General features: G+C 52.0%; 1 protein-coding gene across 4 annotated transcripts in view; it reads right to left on the reverse strand.

Moving 5' to 3' along the window:
* Positions 1 to 17,624, reverse strand: part of PTBP2 (polypyrimidine tract binding protein 2) — a 96,342-nt gene that overhangs the window by 47,582 nt on the left and 31,136 nt on the right. For all 4 annotated transcript variants that reach the window (XM_029063640.2, XM_029063638.2, XM_029063637.2 and 1 more), the window contains exons 4-5: positions 7,288 to 7,460; positions 4,702 to 4,845 (exon numbers count right to left, since the gene is read on the reverse strand). In XM_029063640.2, coding sequence (XP_028919473.1) covers positions 4,702 to 4,845; positions 7,288 to 7,460 — 317 coding nt within the window. The remainder of the gene's footprint in view (positions 1 to 4,701; positions 4,846 to 7,287; positions 7,461 to 17,624) is intronic.

Raw genomic sequence — 17,624 nt, forward strand, 5'->3', positions numbered from 1 at the left:
TTTTCAAGCTGCTAAAAACATCGGGGACCCTCTGCGCGCGCACTTCACACGAATCGTCTTATTTACAATTTCCTAATCTCCGTCTCAAGACCGTAAACCCGTCGTGGGCAGGGAACGTCACCTACCGACTCCTCTGCTGTCCTCTCCCGACCGTCCGTGCGATCGTATTTACCGAGCCCTTACTGTGTGCGGAGGACCGTGCTGACCACTTAGCGTGCGGCTGTGCACTGAGTGCTCAACAGACACCCCCGCCTGAGAAGCCGCACTGAAGCAGCGTGGTTCGGCGGCAAGGGCCCGGGCTTGGGAGTCAGAGGTCACGGGTTCGAATCCCGGCTCTGCCACTCGGCAGCTGGGTGACGGTGGGCAAGTCGCTCGTGCCTCAGTTACCTCATCCGTCAAACGGGGATTAACTTTGAGCCTCACACGTGGGACAACCCGACTGCCCTGCATCTACCCCGGCGCTCAGAACGGTGTTCTGCACGTAGCTTAAATACCAACGTTACTATTATTATTATTATTATTATGATTAAACGAACCATTCTCATTTAAAAAAAAAAACAAAGCGTTCCTCTCGTAATTCGGAAATAAGACGGTGATTCTGAAAAGGCGGGCACTTGGTTTCCGGGCATCCGCATGTTTTAGTCCCCTCTGCCCGGCAAGTCGCCGCGGGAGTCAGGATTCCCCCCTCGCTGGGCTCTCGGTGGAGGCACGCACCGCTTTACAGAGTTTCGGGGGGTGGCATAAATGACGTTTTTACGTACGGGGCCCTCCCGCAGACGACTGTGACCGTTCGAGTGGAGGTTCGCAGTCACCTTTCTCCCGCTGCTCTCTGAACCCTCCGATCCTCTAGTCTGAGCCTCACGTGGGACAACCTGATGATCCCGTATCTACCCCAGTGCTCAGAGCTCCGCGCGGAGTAAGCTCTCAACAAATACCAACATTATTACATTAGTACAGAATGGTCGATCCCACTAGACTGTAGGCTAGTTGGAGGCAGGAATCGGGTCTAGCGGCTCGGTGGGGTTCTACTCTCCCGGAATTCGGGACGGCGCCCTGCACACGGTAAGGGCACAGTAAGCCCAATCATACGAGGAGCAGCACGGCCTAGCGGGAAGGGCACCGGGGAGTCCGAGGACCTGGGTCCTGAACTCACCGTGGGCAGGGGATGTCTCCCTCTATTGTCGTAATGTACGCTCCCGAGCGCTTAGCGCAGTGCTTCGCACACGGGGAGCCATCAGAAAATACGACCGAACGCACCAACTGCTCGAGGCGTGACCTTGGGCCAGTCACTTAACTTCTCCGTGCTTCAGTTCCTCGGTTGTGAAAGGGGGGGGTAAACGCCCGTCCTCCCCCCTAATCAGACCGTGAGCCCCACGCAGGAGGAGGACTGCGCCCGGCCTCATTACCTCGCACCTCCCCCGGGGCTTAGAACGGCGTCTGACACGAAAGGAGTGCATAACGAATACCGTAAAAATAAACCAATACCACCGAACGGCCGATCGAGTCCCAGCCCGGGTGCCTAACTTCCCTGCCCGTAAATAAGTAGGATTGGAGGAGACATTGGATTATCGTGGAGAGGAGCCCCGCCGCCTGACGACACGGGACGATCTTCCAGATGCACGTGCACCGAACGCTCGGGACCGATCGGCATTCGGGACGTCACATTAAATCGCCCGACTTCCGAACACCTTCACTGCGGAAGAGAAACCGAGCAGGGCGAGAACAGAGAGGAAGAGTGGATCTCTTCCAGCTCCATCCTGAGGAGCCGGGGGAACGCCGATACATCAGACGACTTACGGCCGGCAGGAGAAACCGGGGAAAGACCGGCGCCCCGTCATTAAGGTTACGGTCGGTCCGATCAAGCAGAGGACAGGAAGACGGATGCCGGCAATAGCGGCACCTGACCCGTTAACGGCCCGACGTCCCTTTCCCGACGCTTTCGCGAGACGGCAGCGCCGGACGTTCGGAGACCTCCACTACCGTCGCGAGCGTCATTTTCCAGATCGTCTCCTTGTTCCGTTAAGACACATGTTATATAAGTTTCGAAGGAAAAGGCGCATCTCCGACCCAGTCGAGACCAAATAACCTAACCTTCTCTTTGATACATTTTTTTTCTCCCGGGGACACCGTCGGTGTGCTCTTCTTCAACCGGGATCGGACCGAACGTCAGAGACGAGGATCGAATAAAGTGCAAGTTCCCAAACGACGCCGATTTTTCCTAGTAGGGCACTGGAAGCAGAATCCGCGCTAGCGCGGATTCCCGGTGCCATCTCCCAGCAGCTTCTACCGCCAAACGTCGGCTCTGAACACCGGGCGAGGACCGACACCGGACTCCGCGACCCTCGACGCGGAAACCGGAGTCACGGCCGCGTGCTCTCGGGCCGAGGATATCGTCGCGTTTCATAAACGCGGGGCCGGATTTTGCCAGCACGTGAGGTCAGCGGCTAGTGAGAGAGTCGAACCGGGGCAAAAAACCGGTACCGTCGGTCGGCTGGAGAACTGACTGGGATATCAGGAGAGCGGCGAGGCCTAAATGGTCCTCGAGCGCTCTCTCTCCGAAGGGCCAGAATTACTGCCGCGGAGTAAGTTCAGGAGCTGGGAGAACGGCTCAGTCATTCAGCTGAAATCCTCCCGTCACAAGCCAATCCGCACACTGCTTCTCAACTCTCCGTACCTCCGTCTCATTTCTCGCAACGTGGACCCCTCGCTCACCTTCTCCCTCGGCCCTGGAACTTCCTGACCCTCGGTGTCCGCCGGTATTCTCTTCCCCGGCTTCGGAGCCCCCCTAGAGCCCCACCTCCCCCGAGAGGCCTTCCCGGAATAATCCCTCATTTCCCCCACGGGCACTCCCTTCCGGGCCGACGGGGCGCTCGGCTGGGTACTCGCGCCGGCCCCACGGCGCATCCTTCCGTACGTCTCCTCGAGAGTCCACGGCGACTCCTTAGATTCTACCGTTTCCCTCATCCCTCCTTTATCTCAACGTCTGTCTCCCTCGGCGGACTCTGAGCTTCCGGGCCGCCGGGATCTACAATTCTACGGCTCGGTGGAGAGAGCCCGGGCTCGGGAGTCGGAGGTCATGGGTTCGAGTCCCGGCTCTGCCACTCGTCAGCTGTGTGACCGTGGGCAAGTCACTGAACTTCTCTGTGCCTCAGTTCCCTCATCTGTCAAATGGTGATGAAGACCGTGAGCCTCACGTGGGACAAGCCGACGACCCTGTATCTACCCCAGCGCTCGGAACAGTGCTCCGCACACGGTGAGCGCTTAACAGATACCAACGTTATTATTTTTGTACTTATTTGTATAACTTTACTATATACATATTACATAGACTATTCTGTATTGTATAAAAACTCTACGATATTCATCACCCACATATTTCTTACGACAGCATATACGATACATAGGATGGAAAAAGAAATGCAACACACATAATTCTGTGCTGTAAACACCGCACGATCGTGTACTTGCGGTACTGTGTTTTTAGAGAAGTGGCGTGGTCTAGCGGATAGAGCCCGGGCCCGGGAGTCAGAAGGACCTGGGTCCTAATCCCGGCTCCGCCGTCTGCCTGCTGCGTGACCTTGGACAGGTCACGTCACTGGACCTCGATCATCCCATCGGCCAAACAGGGATTAAGACCGAGAGCCTCAGGTGGGACCGGGATGTGTCCGTCAGTCTTCTTCCGGTCAGCTGTATTTATTGAGCGCTTCCTGTGTGCAGAGCACCGTACTAAGCGCTTGGGAGAGTACAAGCGTAATCGTACACCACTTCATTTAGTCCGTCTCCTCCCCCTCTCGACCGAGAGCTCACCGTGGGCAGGGATGGTCCCCGTTTATCGTTGAACTGTCCCTTCCCAAGCGCTCAATAAATACGACTGAACGAATCCCGATCCGCCCGCATCCAGCCCAGCGCTCAGACCAGGGCGGGGCACCGAGTAAGCGCTCACCAAATCCCACCACTGTTATGACGAGTACAGCCATTACTTTCCAGAGCGCTCGGTACCGTGCTCTGCGCAGAGTGAGCGCTCACTGAATAGGAACGGCCGACTGATACGTACACCACGGTGTCCAATGTGTGTTTTAAACTGCCGCACGCCACTACATCATCAAGAAGACACTCAGCTAAAGAGCGTTTTCCCTTTCTAAGTTCGGGGACTAGGACCGGGCTGAAAAAAGGAAAGAGCCATTCTTGGATAACCATCCCCTCTATAAAACTGAAAGGTCAAACGCGCTAGGTAGAACAGAGCAATACACAAAAGGGAATAAAAAAGAGGAACTCCGATCATTAGTAAAGTACCATGGAAACTTCAAAGAACACAGACACTATGTACATTAATAAAGCTGCAAAAGAGTAGAAAAACGATCATTCACAACAACCCTCTGTAGCATTACAAGACCATATTTTCACACCACTTGTGCTCATTTGAATACAGCATCTATTCCTCCATTCATTTCGTTAACGACGTGCACACATCTACGATTCTATTTATCTTGACGATACTGACGCCAGACTACGCGCTTCGTTTCGTCCTGTTGTCCGTCTCCCCCGTCTGGACTGCGAGCCCGTCGTCGGGCAGGGATCGTCTCTATCTGTTGCCCAACCGTCCATTCCAGGCGCTCGGTACGGTGCTCCGCACGTAGTGAGCGCTCCATAAATACGGCCGAATGAATGAAGAATGAAGAACGTTCGATCTGTCATACGCACCTGGTTTAACGTGTTATCCGTCTTGAGTTCTTTGTGATTCGAGTACTGGATATAGACGGGTTGGTTACGGAGGTGAGGTGTCACGGCGGAATAGTAATTGACCATAGTGATAGCGGCTTCTTCGGTGGCCAGCTCCAAAAATGCCTGCCGACGCAAGTGAAGACACGGTCAAACTGACGGCAAAGGGTTTGGCACGCCATTCCTAGACTTCTCTTTAGACTGCGAGCCCCTCGCCGGGCAGGGATCGTCTCCGTCGCCGTACACTCCAAGCGCTTAGTACGGTGCTCTGCACGCTGTAAGCGCTCAATAAACACGACTGAATTAGTTGCCACTGTTCTTACGAGATGTTCTTCCCCTCGGCTCTATCCGTTGCCATCGTTGCCGTCTGTCCGTCTCCCCCGACCAGACCGTGAGCCCGTCAGACGGCAGGGACCGTCTCTAATCTGTTGCCGACTTGTTCATTCCGAGCGCTTAGCGCGGTGCTCTGCACATAGTAAGCGCTCAATAAATACTATTGAATGAATGAATGACTGAATGAATTTCTCCGCAGGCGAGCAACCCCGCTGTGGGGCAGACGGAGAGGAGAGGTCACCGCCCTGGGGCTAGTCCATCGGCGGGGCGGGGCAGGCGATTGACCAGAGAACCACCTAGAGCCATCAGGAATCCAAAAAAAAGCCAGCTGGACAAGGCGGGTGGCGAAGGTCATTCATTCACTCATTCAATAGCATTTACCGAGCACTTACTAGGCGCAGAGCACTGCGCTAAGCGCTTGGAATGTAAATCCGGCAACAGATAGAGACGATCCCTGCCCGCTGACGGGCTCACAGTCTGATCGGGGGAGACGGACAAAAACAAGACAACTTAATCACGATAAACGGAATCAAGGGGATGGACGCCTCTTTAACAGAATAGACAGTGTAACAGAAATCTATACAAATGAGCACAGGGTTGAGGGGAGGGGAAGGGAGAGGGGGAGGGGCGGAGGGAAAGGGGGGAAAGGGGGCTTAGCCGAGGGGAGGTGAAGGGGGAGCAGAGAGGGAGCAGAGGGAGCAGAGGGAAAAGGGGAAGCTCAGTCTGGGAAGGCCCCTTGGAGGAGGGTCGCAACCGTTAACAAGCCGACCGCCTGCCGGGTGGCAGTGCTTCGACCCGACACGGGCCCCGTGCTGCGGTCCCTTCGGGAAACGGCTCGCCGTGGGCGAGGAACGTGTCCGCCAACTCCGTGGGCCTCCTCCCAACCGCTCGGCACAGTGCCCTGCACGCAGCAGGCGCTGGGCAAATACCGTCGGTCGGCCGAAATTATCGAGCGGGCCCCGCGTGCAGAGCGCTCTTCAGAGTGGACTTGGCGGGGTGCCGCGCCCCCGCCCGCCCACCAGCTCGTCCTCCTCTGGGCCCCGTGGGGAGTTTGGGTGACGAGGAGGAGGAGGGAATGGGAATGGCACAGGAGAAACCACTCTCGCTGTAATCAGCTCCTCCGGACCGGTTCCGGGTTCTAAAATCGCAGAACCGACGCTCACCTGTCGTTCACGACCCCGGGGGCTCCCTCACTACCTGAGTTTGAAAAACAGTCTGTACGGAATCGATCTGTACGGCTCGCGCGTGGAAACGTACTGAGAAACTGGGAATCGTTCCTAGGTCGTTTTCCGGCGAGGACGTGAATCGTGTATAAAGCTAACGCCTGTCAGAACTTCAACTCCGTGCATACGTTCAGCGACGGCTACGCAAGCGTGTGGGTGAGCGTGAATGCACAGGCGTGGAATTGATACCTAATAATGTATGTGTAATAAAATTTTGATTATATAGCTTCTGAACAATTCTTAATCCATCTCCAGAATGCCAATGTGTAGCCTTCCTGAAATATGCATATGTTCATATTTGTCCTTTGTCTGCAAAGTGATTAAAATTGGCAGGGCTTCATAATCTAGTACAGAAGTAATTAAGGAAATTTAATATTCAAGACCAGTGGGTGACTTCAGGAGGGAGTTAACAGGAAAGAATGAACGTAAACTTGCATCACGTTTAACTCTCTTGCACCGGGGAAGGGGGATCGGAAGAGCTGGTTTTTTTTTTCCTGTTACTCAAGTACCCTACCTCTGTTCCACGTATAGGTCCTTTGAACTAAAAGAATCGACTGCCCCGGGCCCGGCAGCCTATAAGGATCATCATCCCTCTGTATCTTTGAAAGGATAAAAGAGTCACCGTTCTCCTAGTCTCCCTTCCTCCCGCACCTCAGATATCAGAAAACCAAGTCCGAGTCCGCTCCCGCAGACGGCGCAACGAGCCGTAAACTCGATCCGGACGGACGTGGGCAACTTCGTCGAGAATTCTTCGTTTCGATTCGCTCGTCTGCCTTTCCTCCCCACCCCCTCCGCTCCCCCTACCCCCCCGAGAGATTCTGGGCGATCAGCGTACAGACAGCAAGAATCCGGAGTCCGGCAGAACGGGCTTTCGATCGCGGCTTCCGCCGGGATAGCTTATCTAGAGAACCCTGACCGGGCCGGGGATCTCGACCTTCCGGGTGTAGACCGGAAGCCGTCTCTACCCGATCAAAGCTCGTCATTTAAAGTTTGAGTTCTGAGAGAGACGTACCTGATTTTTTCCTTTCAACATAAGGATATTGGTTACCTTACCAAAAGGTAAGCCTAAAGCAATCACTTCAGTTTCCGTCACTTCGCCGGGTAATTTCCGGATGTGCAGTACACGGGAAGGGGCTCCATCCATTTTATCTTCGCCTTTGAATTTCTTATTGTCGTTACCATTGGCTGAAAAGACATTTTTGAAATTTCGTACGTATGAAACGTCAGTGAAATTCAAGAAAAACAGAAACGCATACAAATATATATAAATTCAAACGTATGGAATCTTTTTCATAAATGCAAACAGATTTTCGAGGCAAAAGAGACGAAAGGTACTGAAGGGATGGAAAACAACTCCAGAACGCAGTCATCAACGCACCGCTCGTTTCTGCAAACACGCGACAGGTCCGTTTCTCCGGAAAACCGATCCCGCAACTTGAAAGGCACGAAGAAATTTACTACCGACCGGTAGGTTTCGTCGCAAAGCCCGATGCCCGACGAGTACCGGCTCCTGACCGGGAGGGCAGGTCCGAGCCGGCTCTCGATGGCACGGGACGGTCCGCTCACCGGCCTTGGGAGGGGAGAGTACGAGAGGTCATCGGCTTCGACGGGAGTCAGGAAAAGGAAGGGCTCGTCGAGGGCGGCCCCTTTCCAGGGGGTGGCAAAGTGGGTCTCGGGGTTCGGCACCCTCCCAAGCCCCGAGGACGGCGTTCCGCACAGAGTGAGTGCTCGGTGAATGCAAAGGAGAGAGGGGAGAGAGAGAGGAAGAGGAGGAGACGGGGCTAGGGGAAGGAGCCTAATTTTGGTGATTACCATCTGTACCCTCCCAACCGCTTAGCACTCTGACCCGCACAAAGTCGGCACTCAATGAACAGCTCCGACAGGCCGAGACGAGTCTGGGAAGTGGCCGGCCTGTCAAAACCCTTGCCCAGCCGTGGGTGGGCCCGGTGAGACGGCGATACTCGACGCAGAGCGCGGGTCCCGGCTGCTCCCGCGGACAGTTCAGCGACGTCCCGGGCCTGGCTCGCGTGGCTGAGCCTTAGAGGCACCGGGGAGAGGGCTCGCTTCGGCGTAGGCCGGCGACGCCTGAAAGAACCCTCCTGGGGCCCAAGACCAACACAGCCCGGGACCACTGCCGCTTAGAGGAGAACTCCGGTGGCGGAGGCCCGGCGTTCCCTGGAAAATGTCCACGGCCTGGGCTCGGTGTCATACCGAGGGGGAATCTCAGGCCCAGGACTTCCTGGAAGAAAGCTCCTGCTTTATTAACCTCTTAATCCATCTGTACCTCGTGTGTGTACGTGCATATACGTGCACATATATTCATATATATATATATATATATATGCATATATTTAAAAAAACGCACGCACACTCACACTCAGTTGACCATTTGGGTTGTAAATCCTTTGCTTAAACTCTCTCCCACGAGAGCGTCGGCTCTCTGTGGACAGGGAATGTGCTGCTTCTTTATTCTGCACTTCCCGAGCGACTAGTAGAGTGAACCGCACCGCGGCTCAGTGGAAAGAGCCCGGGCTGGGGAGCCAGGGGTCATGGGTTCTAATCCCGGCTCCGCCACTTGTCAGCTGGGTGACTCTGGGCAAGTCCCTTCACTTCTCCGGGCCTCAGTTACCTCATCTGGAAAATGGGGATCGAGAGTGCGAGCCCCATGTGGGACAGCCTGATTACCTTGTACCCCCGCTCCCGGCGCTTAGAACAGTGCTTGGCCCATAGTAAACACTTAAATACTATTATTATTATTATTATAATTAAATAAATGCTACCCTCACCGCTATAGCCAAAAGGAAACTAGGATGGTGTTCGATTCTGGGGATACTGCCCGGGGCAATCGATAATATTATAATCAATAATATAACGGTATATGATGATAATACGATACACGATACATAATAATTATAATAATCAACCGACGGTATTTCCCGAAGGCTTACTAGGTGCCGAGCACTGTTCTAAGCACTTGGGGGAGTATAATGCAAGAGCATCAGCAGACACGCTCCCTGCCCATAATGAGCTGCAGTGTAGAGGGGGAGGCAGGCATTCGTATGAATAAAATTTATTCCGGGATGAGGGCCTGGGCGGGCCCCTCGCAGAAAACCCCCGGTTGAGGGGTTGGAAAAAACCAGCGGTCTTATCCCCCGGGGCAGTGGACAGGACACCTTCCCTCAAAGGAGGTGACCATTCAGAGGCTACATAAACCTACAGAACACAGGAACGGGACCACCCCAAATTAACACAAAACCAGGAGAAGACTTCAAAGCCACTTGATAAAACAGGATCTGGGTCGAGAACATTTTGCCCTTTCTCAATTTTCTCAACTGTACATTAGGTAGAAGAAAGATTCATCTTAAATCGTGCTTTTGAGAACAGTTTGGAAGATATCCGTAGAACCATAACTTTTCCACTCTGAGCCGGTTAAGAGACTATCTGCAACATCACACGACTGAATCTCGTTACCCTCCAATAATGGCCGACGACGTAAATCCTTCACGTTCCGATACGAAGCTGCACGTAGCGAGCTCTTACCCGTGCGTTTTGCGGGTGACTGAAAAGAGCTATGGAGGCCCACCAGTCCACATGGTTTCGGGAAGGAGTTCTCTGCCAGAGGGCCTAGGGCATTTCCAAGAAGCGCCTACCAAACCTGTCTCTTTGAGAACAACAGCCCACAGAAATTCAGGCCCAGGAACAACCCGCAAGGAAAGGAGAAAGAATTCTAGGGAATTGGTGGGAACCAGCCTGAATGAAGTTCAAATGTAAGTGCGGGCTCAGTTCGTGGTGTAGGAGAAGCTTTTGATTTCTTTTTGTTTTAAATGGACACTATAGGCCAGGAACTGTTTTAAGACTAAGCCCCGAGGAGGATCCAAGCAAATCGAGTCGGACAGAGACCCCGGGCCATACGGGGCTCACAGTCTTGATCCCCATTTAACACATGAGGTGACTGAGGCGCAGAAGTGCAATGACTTACCCAGGGTCGCACCGTAGACAAGTGGCGGAGCCGGCATCGGAACCCTCTGTTGAAGAAGAGCCCGTCTGTTACAGGACAGGCTGATCTGTCTCCTACGGCGGTTCCCTGATAGCTCTTTACCGAATCACAGTTTATTAGTATACTACATTATATCTTTAAAGGTTACGTCTTCAAACCCTCTGTTTCCGGATGCTCTCGTTCAACTTGGACCAGATGCTCAGCTTGGATATTCCGATCTCCTCTATTCTTCTCTTTATGGCATTCGTTAAGTGATTCTACGTGCCAGGCACAGCACTGACTGCTCGGATAGATGGGAGCTAGTCAGGCCGAACACAGTCCGCGTCCCAGATGGGGGCACGGTCTAAAGAGAACAGATACTGAATCTCCATTTTTGGCAGATGAGGAAACTGAGGCGGGGAGAAATGAAGCGCCTTTTCCGAGGTCACACAGCAGGCCGGTGATGGAATCGGAATTAGAACCCAGGTCCTCTGACTCCCGAGTCTGTCTTCCGGCGCGTCCTGCCCGACGAAGCTGAACGGCGGTGGGATCTCGCCGTTAACACCTTAATACCTCGGGCTTAATCGTTAACGCTGAATACGGCCCGCAGGTTACGCCGATGACGCTTCCGACGCTGATGCGCTCCTAGAATATGGATTTTGATGAACTTCTCATTACAGCCAAGATCGTTCGGTGGAATCCCGAGTCCGGGCCCGCCGGTGTCGAATGTTACCGGAAGGTCGACGACATCTGTTTCATCTGGGAAAGCAACGGGGCCTAGTGGAAAGAGCGTTGGCCTGGGAGTCGGAGAAACGGAGTTCTAAACCTGACCACTTCTTGCCTGCTGTATGACTCTGGGCAAGTCACTTGACTTCTCTCTCAGTTCCCTCTTCCGCAAAATGTGGATTTCAACACCCGTTCTTCCTCCGACTTAAAATGTGAGAGCCCCGTGTGGGACCTGATTATCTTGTGCCTACCCCAGTCCTCAGTACAACGCGTGGCACATAATAAGCACTTCTATTATTATTACTGGGCTCATCGACACGTTCGCACTTCTACCAGATCGCGACGGTCGCATCCGCCATATACTGCTTTATGCTAGCCAGACACTCGGAGGGTAGCCTACCTAGAAGGATCCCGGCCCAGATTCCCACCGGCAACGGAGAGCGATGACGCGTGCCAGGGGTTTCCGCGGTCGACTCTTCCCGCTTTCTTTTCGAAGATGGTTAATTACAGAGTCTGAAATGCTACGGCATCTCTTCCAGGCTCCATATATTGAGAAAAACACCCACGCAGCCGTCTAAGCGTTAGTCCCTCTTTGCTTCTGCAGAAATGGCATCACAGCCATACACGTTACCAATCTTCACCGATTAGAACGTCTTCGCAACCCCCCCCCCACCCCGCCCCCGAGATTGGAGCCGAGGCTGCACCCCTTCATTTCGCCCCATTTCCTAACAGAGGGCACACCTTCTTCACAGTTGGCCTCATTCTCTTTGCTTACAAAGAGTCTCATCCTCAGTGGATCATTCGATGTGGTCAACCCCACGGGAGTCCATCCCCGCCTGTGATGAGGCCGGACCCACCTGAACTGTGGCACTGAAAGTCTCTGGAGCATCTGTAGGGTGGTATTGTGTACGAGGGTGGTATCGCTATACAGGTTCTTTGTGAGGGGTGAAAGTCTTTAGTTTGGTAGGTCACCTTAGTCCCCGATCCCAAAGTCGTGACAGCTCACTATTCAGGTTTCTTAGCTTGATCTACATTTTAGGATTCCGTTTTTCAGGTCTCTCTTTTGTTACGGTACTCTCAGTCAGGGACCCGCGTATTTAATTCTTTTGGACGTTTTAAAAAAACCCCCAAAAACCTCTTTCATGAGATTTCTGTTTTTTGATCCAGACAAAAAATCAGATCCAAATGTGAAAGAGTCGAACTTGGAGATTGAAATTTGGCTCATATTTTTATTTCTCCATAAAACACCTTAATGGCAAATATTTTTTGCAGAACTATTACTCCCTTCAGCTCCAACCGCACCAGGTTAACGAGGGCTAGTGCCCACACGGTATGAACAGAACCGCCCTCTAAAGGGAGCATCGGGTCGACTCTGGGACGAGAAGCCCCGGAGAAAAGGGCCTGCGGGCTGGAACCGCAATTCCCCTGCAAAAAGGGCCAGAGGAGAAAGCAAACAGCATCAATTACCCTGGCTTGTGGGGTAGGGAGGGAAATAACAACGACGAAAAAGGGAACGAGGAGGAAATCGCTGGTAAAATTAGGCCGGCGGTGGCTGGAGCAGCAGTACGGAGGGTTGATCTTCTACAGCCAAACCCTCCGGGTGTCCGACCGGCCTAATCCCACCGATCTTCCTCATCAACGGGCTTGTCAGGAGGGGTCGTGAGCGGGTGGGGTTGGGAGAAGGGGAGGAAAAACAAATCCTCACAATTGGGATTTATTAAGCGCTTACTGATTAATAATAATGTTGGTATATGTTAAGCACTTACGCCGTGCAGAGCACTGTTCTAAGCGCTGGGATAGATACAGGGTCATCAGGTCGTCCCACGTGAGGCTCACAGTCCTCATATATATATCAAATGGGGGGGGGGGGGGGGGGTCACTCCAGGGGCCGTTTAATCGGCGCTCTGAGGAATGTGGTGTGCAAGGGAATGGAGCTGGGGGTGACTCAGAGCGAGTCTGGATTTGCAATATATGTCTTCTCCTTGTCAAAGAGCCTTCTTGATCGTGGCAGTCGGGGTAATCTTGCCAGCAAGGTAGTAAAGGAGACCCATTTTCACCATCCCAAGAGAGATGCTACGTACCCTGCACACGGTAAGTGTTCAGTTAATACGATGATTACTAATAAACGGCGAACGGAGAAACAAAATCTTAAGTGCGGTGACTAAGAGCTTAATACCGTTAAACGGCTCCTCGGCCCAAATAATTGCTCTAAATCCGTGTTCTGTTCAGGTTTACCACAGCAGCGGTAGTAGCGACGAGGGGAAAACCAAGAAGAAACAGCCCAGTGATTTTTCTGCTTTTTTCTTGTATTTAAGCGGTACTTGTTAAGTGCTTCCCAAATGCCAGGCTTTGTACTAAGCACACAGCCCCTGTCCTACATGGAGCTCGGTCTCAACCCCCATTTTACAGATGAGCTAACTGAGGCATAGAGAGGTTATGGGACTTGCCCAAGGTCAGACAGCCGGGATTCAGGTCCTCTGACTCCCAGGCCCTGTGCTCTTCTCATGAAGCCTCACCCCGCCTGTCTGCGTGCAACTCTTGCAGCGGGTTGCAATTCCACATTCTCAGAGAAATGTACGAGAGGATAACTGAATAGGAACCCCTTACTAAGTAAAACGTGCAACTTTATGTGACGATACGGTGTGGTTCCTGAAGTACGCAACGTTAAGTTACAACTCCCGGAGCCACTCTAAGATAATGAAAGCCATCTTTCATTTCTATGCGAAGCTTTATTAATTCAGGCGAGCGTGCCTCAGATGTTTCAGAATCCGGTTTACCACGAAAGGTTCGATTAAATGTTATTACCTTCGGTCACTTCAGTGATCCAAGCTAAATACGAGGGTAGGAGAAAGAGCTTTGACTATTTTCTCAGCTAAAGCCCACTTCAAAGGGATAAAACATTTAAACTCAATCTTGTCCCAGTGCAAATTCGACAGTTTCCTGATCAAGACCGAAAAAGAAACTGCTCCCGTTCTTTCTATAACTGGTCCAAAAGGTTCGTGATTACTTTTCGAGACCAGGTTTTTGAGCTGCTCATGAGAGCACCACACCTAGATGGAGTTCAGGCATCAAAATAAGAGCGAGCCCGTTCTCCAAGTTCTCCTACAGAAGACAAGGGGCCCTCGAAGGCAGGTTCCCTCCAGATACCGCCCCATCTTCCTCCTACCATCTCTCTTCAGACTCTTCAAGTGAGTTGCCTAAACCTCCTACCTCCACTTCCTCTTCTCCAGTTCCCTTCTGGATCCCCTCCAATCCGCCTTCCGACCCCTTCATTTCAAAGAAACGGGCCTCCGGAAAGTCCCCGACGCCCCTGCAGAACGCGACAAGCCTCCTCTCCAAACTAGCCCCCCTCGACCTCTCGGCTGCCTCCGGCATTGCAGGCCTCCCCTTTCTCCCGGCAACGTTATCCGACCCAGGCGGCACTGACGCTTTCCTCTCCTGGTTCTCCCGCCATGCCTCCGGCCGCTCATCCTCAGTCTCTTCCGTGAACTCCTCCTCTGCCCCCGACCCTCTAACTGTTGGAATCCCTCAACGGCTCAGTTCTGGGTCCCCTTTCATTCTCCATCTACACCCACCCCCTTGCAGATCCCACCGCCTCCCCCCACTTCAACTTTTCAGCCCCGACCTCTCTCCTTCCCTATAGTCTCACATTTCCTCTTGCTTCCGGGACATCTCTACTTGGATGTCCTGCCAAGGACTCAGATTTACCATATTCAATCCCAAACTCCTCACCTTCCCACCGGACCCTGCCCGCCGTGATTTTCCCATCACGGCGGACACCGCCACCACCCTCCCTGACTCTCTATTTGTTAGTTTTAGCCTCTGAAGCGCAAACCATCCAGGGTACGTGTAAAATATGCAGAGCTGACTTGGGGAGGGGGAAGGTGGTGAGAAAATTTTAACCTCTTACCCACTGACAGGGAAATGGGAGGAAGCAATGCCAAACTCGGCCAATCGTACACTTGCTCGGGTCCTTCCGGAAGGACCCTCGACGATTACCACGAAGGAAGTGCACACGCCCCCATCGTCTCCGCGGGCTGCCAGTGAGCAGCCTTTGGGCAACTTTACCCTCTGGCCAGGTAGGTCTGGTTGAGGAAAGAGACATACATGAACATAATAGAGGGCACGCCCTCCCGGACCGAAAGGAGAGCCTCAAACTCAAAAAATGTAAAAACTAATTGCGTTTGTAGCCATTTAACTTGTACCTGGAAATTGCTCATCGGCTTCTCAGCTGACTGACTGATCGTCTCAAACTAAAAGCGACGGGTTCATTAAATCTGGTTAATTTAAAAGTTATTTCTTTCGGTTACATCGGTGACCAGAACTAAATATGCTGCGTTAGCAATAAAAGAAGCGTGTTGAATTCTAGGAAGGCACTCTGTTCCTTTCAGTGGTTCGGCAATTGTTAGGAAAAGCTGGTCAAGAGGTCAAGGGTTCAAATCCCGGCTCCGCCGCTTGTCAGCCGGCTGACTTCGGGCAAGTCACTTCACTTCTCTGGGCCTCAGTCACCTCATCTGTGTGACTCCGGGCAGGTCGCTTCACTTCTCTGTGCCTTAAAATGGGCACTAAGACTGGGAGCCCCACGTGAGACAACCTGATCCCCTCGTGTCTGCTACAGCGCTTAGAACAGTGCCCTGCTCATAGTAAGCGCTTAACAAATGCCATCATTATTATTATCATTACTAGAAACGCCACCATCAGATGTTTGCCCTAGTGGTCTGAAAAGAGGTAACACTTCTTCCAAAGAACCTTATTCATTATCAGGAAGTAATTTCAAGTATCTAAAAACGGGCTTCAGCACTCACAATGTGAGCTGTGATTTTTTTGTTGTTGTTTGTGGCACGCATGGTTCATTTAACTCGCACATCTGTGCCGGGTGTGGATAAATAACGAAGCTACCATTTCATATCATTGTAACTAAAAAAAGTTAAACCAACAGACTTTTTTTTACCCCCCCGAACTACACAGAATCCTCTGATCTCTCCTGAGAGAGGAAAAAGGAGGGAAAAAATCTTCCATCAGAGCACAGAGAAAGTGAGGAATCAGTTCGAGAAGCAGCAGCGTGGTCTAGTGGAGAGAGCCCCGACCTGAGAGTCAGAAGGACCTGGGTGCTGATCCCAGCTCCAACACTTGTCTGCTGTGCGACCTTGGGCAAATCACTTCTATATATTATTCCTCTATTCATTCTGTTAATGATGTGTATATATCTATGATTCTATTTATCGTGATGATATTTATGCCAGACTGCTTGTTTTGTTTTGTTCTCTTTTGTTTTGTTGCCTGTCTCCTCTGTTTAGACTGTGAGCCCGCCGTTGGGCAGGGATGGTCTCTCTCTATTGCCCGAATGGGACAATCCAAGCGCTTAGCACAGTGCTCGGCACGTAGTAGGCGCTCGATAAGTACGGCTGAACGAATGAACTTCGCTTCTCTGGGCTTCGGTTACCTGCTTCTGCAGATGGGCATTAAGATCGTGAGGCCCTATCTTAATCGGATCTCCGGTGGTTTAATCTCTGCCATTAACATGGAATCGCTTACCAGGAACTACCAGATCTCTGCCCGACCCTATTTCCTTGTATACAACCCCAGCGCTTACAGAAATACTCGGCATCGTCACATCAGCAACAGCAGCGGCAGCATTTATTGAGCATCCACTTGACGTGGAGCACTACTGAGGTGACTGAGAAGTTCCGAATAACGAATTCCCGAGGCAGACATCAAAAAGACTCGCAACTACACGGGACGAAAATATACAGAATGGACCGCAGGGGACGAAAGCAAAAGCAGAGGCCGACGATTCTGCCGGCGTTGCTCTGGATCGGCTGGAGGGCAGAGGCCTGAGCTCAAATGACTAGAGGACCAAGTCGAAAACGGAGGAAGAAGAGAGTCATAACTAATGTATGTTACCGTTCCACAGCTACAAGAGAAGGAATGAAAAACAGAAGGTAATTCAGATTTAAATAAGGATCTATAACTTCCTAGTTTTGACTTTCCTCAAAAATAACTTCAGTCTTCTGGCCCCCTAGACTGAAACGATAATGATTATTAGAAGGGACAGAGGAGCGTGAAAGTTAACTTGGGGAAGCCAAGTTCCGTTTCAGACACGCTAAATGTTACGTGATAGGAAGAAACCGCACAGAGAGCGACTTGGAGAGCGATTCTGAGCCAGCGCTAAATACGAAGTGGGTGGTCCAAGAACAACAAACTCAACGGAGTCGGTGAAACTATGCTAGGAAGACAGGAGGAAGGTAAAAGGAAGACGGGCAGATCTATAAGGAAGGGCTGTGGCCCAGTGGGACTCGGAAAGACCTGGGCTCCAATCCCTGCTCTGCCACTCGTCTGCCGTGTGACCTTGGTCAAGTCACTTAACTTCTGGTGTCTCAGCGACTCATCTGTAAAATGGTGATTAATCCTACTCTCTCCTACTTAGACCGTGAGCTCCAGGCGGAAAAGGGACCGTGTCCAACCAGATTCGGTTATATCTACCCCAGCATTTGGTAGAGATCTTGGCATACAGGAAGCTCTTCACAAGTACAATAAAAAAAAAAACACTAAAGAGAAAACTGTATACCGGTCACGAACTCTTAAAGGCAAATCAGAGGAATAACTTGCAAAGTAACAGATATGAAGTACACGGATAATTTAATAAC

This window comes from Ornithorhynchus anatinus, chromosome 4, assembly GCF_004115215.2.
Source record: "Ornithorhynchus anatinus isolate Pmale09 chromosome 4, mOrnAna1.pri.v4, whole genome shotgun sequence".
Lineage (NCBI taxonomy): Eukaryota > Metazoa > Chordata > Mammalia > Monotremata > Ornithorhynchidae > Ornithorhynchus > Ornithorhynchus anatinus.